Raw genomic sequence first — 5816 nt, 5'->3', positions numbered from 1 at the left:
GAGGCAGCCCTGGCCTTGGCCTCTGGGTCTGGGGAGACACATTTCCACGGAGCAGCCAACAGGGGGCTGGGGCAGTGGGAAGGGTGAGAGCAGATGGTAGGTGCTGTTCCTGGGTTCAGGCCCATCCCCCACACCCCCTCCCTCCCTGCCACCTGGAGCACCTTGAGGACAGGCACTGGCTCTCATTTGCCTGGGTGTAGCCTCAGGGAAGGAAGTCTTTGTTGAGTGAGTAAGTGAAGGAGCTTTGCAGGTTTCCCGGGCAGGGGTCCTGAGCAAATCCAGGGGAGTCAGGGAAGTCCAGGGGACACAGTGAAGGCCTGAGCTTGGACCTGGAGGGCGGGAGCTGTCAAAGCCCCATCTCTGGACCTCCCTGGGAGGTGTTTGGATGTAGCAGGGCAGTTACCCTGCTCCCTGGGGCCTGCCACCTCCCATGCTCTCTCCTATACTTGCCCAACACTTGGGTCCCAAGGGCACTGGGACAAGGGTCCTGGGGCAGAGGCAGAGGGAGTCCAGCTGTGTGACGCATGGCCTCAGTAGGCTCTGCTTCCGGTCCCCTCCCCCGCCGCAGGCATTTAAGGTCGGAGAGGGGCCAGCTGGGAGCTATTGAGGCCACCCCGGTGGCACCAGAGCCCTCTCAGGCAGGCAGACCCAGGGCCTCCCCACCACACTTTGTTCATGGATTTTGTCGCTGGAGCCATTGGAGGTAACAGGATGGTGTGCCTGCAGGCGCTGCTGTTCCCAGGGTAGCAGGAGGAGCTGAGGCCGAGGAAGGTGCTGGGCAGCGGGGGCAGGGGTGCTCTGAGGAGCTCCCCTGCCCCCAGGATCTGCCAGGACCCGGTGTGGACCATAGGTACCATGAGCAGAGAGCAGGTTCCTGGGAGACTGAGGCTGGGTGAGGGGTGCTGCAGGGCCTGGGAGGCTCAGACAGGAGGCTGAGGGCAGGCTGGGGATGGGGGCTGTGGTCCAGGCATGGGGGCTGCTCAGGAGGCAGAGTCAGGGAGGCTGGGAGTCCTTGGCGTGGGGAGGGATGCCTGAGTCACTGGGAGGGAAGAAGGACCCCAGGAGAGGATAGAGAGGGCAGGGAGATGGGTAGGGAGGGTGGGGTCTGGGGCCTGCAGCAGGGACTGGAGGGGGCGGGCAGAGGACGGCAAGAGGCCTGGCGAGCCAGCTCCACCTGCCCTGCGGGCTGCGTGTGCCTGGCTGGGCCTCCAGAACCTGCTTCTCAGGCCAAACTCTGCTGGGGAAACTGTTCTCCCTCCCTGGGAAGGGGGCCTGGTGGAAGACTGATCCAGGGAGACAGCCCGGCCCTGGGACCCAGGCTCAGCTCCACCCAAGGGCTGTGGGGGCTGTTTTGAGGGGGCAGCCCTGGCCTTGCTGGTCTTGTGAAACAGGAATGGGTGGTGTCAGTACTCCTGGGAACAGCATGGGGGCTGGGAGAGCAGCCCAGCTCTGGGCCTGGGAGAAGGCAGGGCCCTGCTTTCTTTTTTTTTCCCGAGATGGAGCCTCACTCTGTTGCCCCGGCTGGAGTGTAGTGGTGTGATCTCAGCTCACTACAACCTCCTCCTCCTGGGTTAAAGTGATTCTCCTGCCTCAGCCTCCTGAGTAGCTGAGACTATAGGTATGTGCCACCACGTCTGGCTAATTTTTGTGTTTTTAGTAGAGGCAGGGCTTCACTATGTTGGTCAGTCTGATCTTGAACTCCTGACCTCAAGTGATCTGCCCGCCTCAGCCTCCTAAAGTGCTGGGATTACAGGCGTGAGCCACTGCACCGGCCTCGTTAGCCCTGCTTGAGCCCCTGCTAGGCGACAGCCTGGGGCCAGCCACTGCTTTCCTCAGGGAAGCGCCTGAACTTGCCAGAGGTCACACAACTGGAAAGGGCTCCTGAGTCTGGCATCTTTCCTCTGGAGGCATGGGAAGGCCTGTGTGAAGGGCTCCTGCTCTATGCATGGCCCTGGGTCATGGGGTGTCAGCCCTGGGCCATGTCCTTGGAGAACTCCTGTTCTGGAGGTGGTGATGGCACACCACAGCAGCCAGGCCATGTGACAAGGGCTCTGCTCGCCATGTTCCAGGCACAGAGGCAGGCCAGAGTACAGAGGCCAGCAGGCTCCACAGAGGAGGCGGTGTTGTGGCAGGGCTTTGACGGATGAGAATGAGTCTGGTGAGGTGTATGGGAGGGTGGAGAAGGGCTATTCTCGGCTGGGCGCGGTGGCTCACACCTGTAATTCCAGCACTTTGGGAGGCCAAGGCGGGCGGATCATGAGGTGAAGAGATCGAGACCATCCTGGCTAACACAGTGAAACCCTGTCTCTACTAAAAATACAAAAATTAGCCTGGTGTGGTGGTGTGCGCCTGTAGTCCCAGCTACTCGGGAGGCTGAGGCTGAGGCTGAGGCAGGAGAATTACTTGAATCGGGGAGGCGGAGGTTGCAGTGAGCCGAGATCACGACACTGTACTCCAGCTCAAAAAAAAAAAGGATCATTCTGTCCAAGCCACTTGGTCACAGTCCCCATGTGCCTATTGTCTTCCTTTGACCTTTGCCACCGCCCCTCAGGGGAGAGAATGGTTCCCCCGGGACATGCCTGTTTCTCCCTCTGACTTCCCTGTGGCAGTGCTGGGGCTTGGACGTGGAGGCCTGCCACCTGAGGCCTCTCTGAAAGGTGTGGAGTCCCGGCCCTCTCTGTTCCACAGACACCTGTGATTCCAGGCAGTCCTGACTCTTCGCAAGCCCCGGGTGGGCTTGGGCTTCCCTGCTCCAGGCCTTTGCCCCGGCTGCGCCTCCCTGTCCTTCCACCCACGCAGCCGAAGCAGTGACCACCTGGCTCACAGGCAAACCCTCCACGGACTGACGGCTCGCGGGCAAGGTCTGCCTGGCTCAGAGACATGGCCCAGCCAGGGTCGGCTCCCACGTTCTCCCAGAACAAGACGCCCGTGGGGAGGCCAGGGCGTGTCTCTGGCCCAAGGCAGCGAGGATGAGGCAATTCTGGGCCTGGACTCAGGGAAGGGGAATTTGCTGGCAAAGGGCAGCAGTCACTTGGAGGCTCAGTTTCCTCATCTGTAAAACAGGGGCCCCCTCAGGATTGATGAGACCTGGTGCAGACCAGAAGGGCCGGACGTGGGTCGGCTCTCAGGGGAGCCCAGTCAGCGTGCACCCTGCTTCTTCTTCCCTGCAATGGGCTCGAACTGCTCACCAGCCCCACTCTCCTTACCGTGGGCCTCTGCTTTCCTTCCAGGCGTCTGCGGTGTTGCTGTGGGCTACCCCCTGGACACGGTGAAGGTGCGGCAGGAGCCAGCCCCACGGCCATCCCAAGGCCCCTGCACCCGTCCACGGCCAGATGACTTTCTAGAATGCTAAACAGACCCAGCCCTCTCCTGCTCAAACACCTTCAATGGCCCCCCATAGCCCCTGGGACTATGTCAGTCACACTTTCTCCCCCCTGAGCCTCAGGTTTCTTGTCCAATTCAAGGCTCCCTGTCCCTGCTGTGCCCACAGTCCAGCGTGGCTGGGACAATCAAGAGGGTGGTTCTTCCCCTTCCCCAGGACCTGCTGACCTTGCCCTAGGCCTGGAGCTGCCCCTGCCTGAAGCCCACTTCTCCCGCAGGTCAGGATCCAGACGGAGCCAAAGTACACAGGCATCTGGCACTGTATCCGGGATACGTATCACCGAGAGCGCGTAGGTCTGGGGCCAGGGGATGGCAGGGAGGCAGGGAGGGGATGGATGCCGGGCCTGCCTCCACTGCCCAGCAGTTGACGCCGAGCTCCCCTCCGGGTCTCAGATCTCTCGCCTTCCTCACGGGAATAGTTCTGCCAACCTCACAGGTTCCTCCGAGGACTGGAGCCGGGGTATCTAGCAGCTAGACGGGCCTCAGAAGGAGGTTCCCACCTCTGGCAGAGGGTCTAGAGGTAGCATTCAGGCCTTTGAAGGTCAGAGGAGGGACCCATCACTGCATTTCTGTCTCCTCCAGGCCAGGCACCCCTTGAAGGCAGTGTTGGGTGGAGGCTTCAGGGTCCAGAGGCAGGACTTGGGGACATTCTCTAAAATGGACTTGGGGCTTGGTGCAGGCCAGGTGCTAGCTCTTGAAAGCAGCAGTGGCAGAACATGCTGTTAACAGTTCATTGTCAGGCCAGGCGCAGTGGCTCACACCTGTAATCCCAGCACTTTGGGAGGCCGAGGTGGGAGGATCACCTGTGGTCAGCAGTTCGAGACCAGACTTGCCAACATGGTGAAACCCTGTCTCTACTGAAAATATAAAAATTAGTTGGCGGGGGCCAGGCACCTGTAACCACAGCTGCTTGGGAGGCTGAGGCAGGAGATTTGCTTGAACCCGGGAAGCAGTGGTTGCACCACTGCACTCCAGCCTGGGTGAAAGAGCAACACTCTCTCCAAAAAAACAAAAGTTAGTTGTCACCAAGCAGCTGCCCTGGGTTGGGCCTGGTCCTCTGGTTCTTCAGGTCCCCCTCGTGACCTCCATCTTACAACAGAGGAAACTGAGGCCCTGAGGCCATGAATGACTTTCCCAATGTCCTAAAGCGAATGGTGGAGCAGTGCGGAGTGTGGGCTCCCTCAGGCGGTTCCTCCTCCTGGCAGGGCCCTGGCCTGACCCTGACCCTGTCTGCTAGGTGTGGGGCTTCTACCGGGGCCTCTCGCTGCCCGTCTGCACAGTGTCCCTGGTCTCCTCTGTGTCTTTTGGCACCTACTGCCACTGCCTGGCACACATCTGCCGGCTCCGGTACGGCAGCCCCGACGCCAAGCCCACCAAGGCTGACATCACGCTCTCAGGATGTGCCTCTGGCCTCGTTCGCGTGAGTAGGGGCAGCCGGGGTGGGAAGGCCCAAGGGAGACTCGGGGGGTCTGAGAGGTTATCCACCCTGGCAGGTGGAGAAACAGAGGCTCGATGAGGGCAGACACTGGAGGCCACACATGGAGCCTGGGGCTGTGGGAGAGGAGCTGGCATCCCGCCCAGGCTGCACACAGATGAGGGGTCGCTGCTGTCCTGCCCAGCACGGCCCCCTGGGGAAGGGGGCTGTGACCAAAGGGACTCTCCCTGTCATGATCAGAAGGCCACCTAGAAGCCACCATGGGGAGCTGAACAGGCAGGTCCCGAGCTCATGGCTCCAGGCACGGAGATGCCTGAGCACAATTGACTGTTGCCGGACTCAGGCATTCCTCCATCCCCAACTGTGCATGGAGCATCCACAGTGCCTGCCTGCCCTCAGGGAGCCCTCATTCGAGCAGGGGAGACAGACTTCCACACGTGGTGATGGCACGGAGTCAGCTGGAACAGTCCAGGGGCTGAAGGCCTGGCCCAGGGCTCCAAACCACCAGGCCCAGCTCTCAGCTCTGACTCTTGTGAGCTGAGCAACCTTGGGCAAGCAAGGGAGACTCTCGGAGCTTCTGTCTCTTCATCTGTAAGAGGCATGATGAGAATTCAGAGAGATCGTGAGGATAAATCCCCCAACACACGTATGAGGAGTCCAACATGAATGAGTTCCCACAGTGGCAGCCAGTATGTTTAGTGACCATTATTGTTTTTATTGAGACAGAGTCTTGCTACGTCACCCAGGCTGGAGTGCAGTGGCAGTGGTGTGATCTCAGCTTATGGAAACCTCCATCTCCCAGGTTTAAGTGATTCACCTGCCTCAGCCTCCGGAGTAGCTGGGACTATAGGTGCATGCCACCATACCTGGCTAATTTTTGTATTTTTAGGGGTGATGTGGTTTCACCATATTGGCCAGGCTGGTCTCGAACTCCTGAGCTCGTAATTTGCCTGCTTCCATGCTTCTACCTCCCAAAGTGCTGGGATTACAGGAGTGAGCT

The 5816-nt window shown here is 60.2% G+C and overlaps 1 protein-coding gene across 1 annotated transcript in view; it reads left to right on the top strand.

Annotated features, from left to right (window-relative positions):
* The first annotated feature begins 574 nt into the window (after window positions 1-574).
* The window catches only part of SLC25A47 (solute carrier family 25 member 47), a 7582-nt gene continuing 2340 nt past the window's right edge, over window positions 575-5816 (top strand). Inside the window, 4 exon segments of the mRNA XM_017528124.2 lie at window positions 575-703; window positions 3231-3274; window positions 3600-3671; window positions 4619-5003. Coding sequence (XP_017383613.1) covers window positions 676-703; window positions 3231-3274; window positions 3600-3671; window positions 4619-5003 — 529 coding nt within the window. The 5' untranslated portion in view covers window positions 575-675.

This window comes from Cebus imitator, unplaced genomic scaffold (assembly GCF_001604975.1).
Source record: "Cebus imitator isolate Cc_AM_T3 unplaced genomic scaffold, Cebus_imitator-1.0 Scaffold52, whole genome shotgun sequence".
In the NCBI taxonomy this organism is placed as follows: domain Eukaryota; kingdom Metazoa; phylum Chordata; class Mammalia; order Primates; family Cebidae; genus Cebus; species Cebus imitator.
The sequence above is the reverse complement of the archived record's forward strand: the minus strand, read 5'-3'. Positions and strand labels throughout refer to the sequence as shown.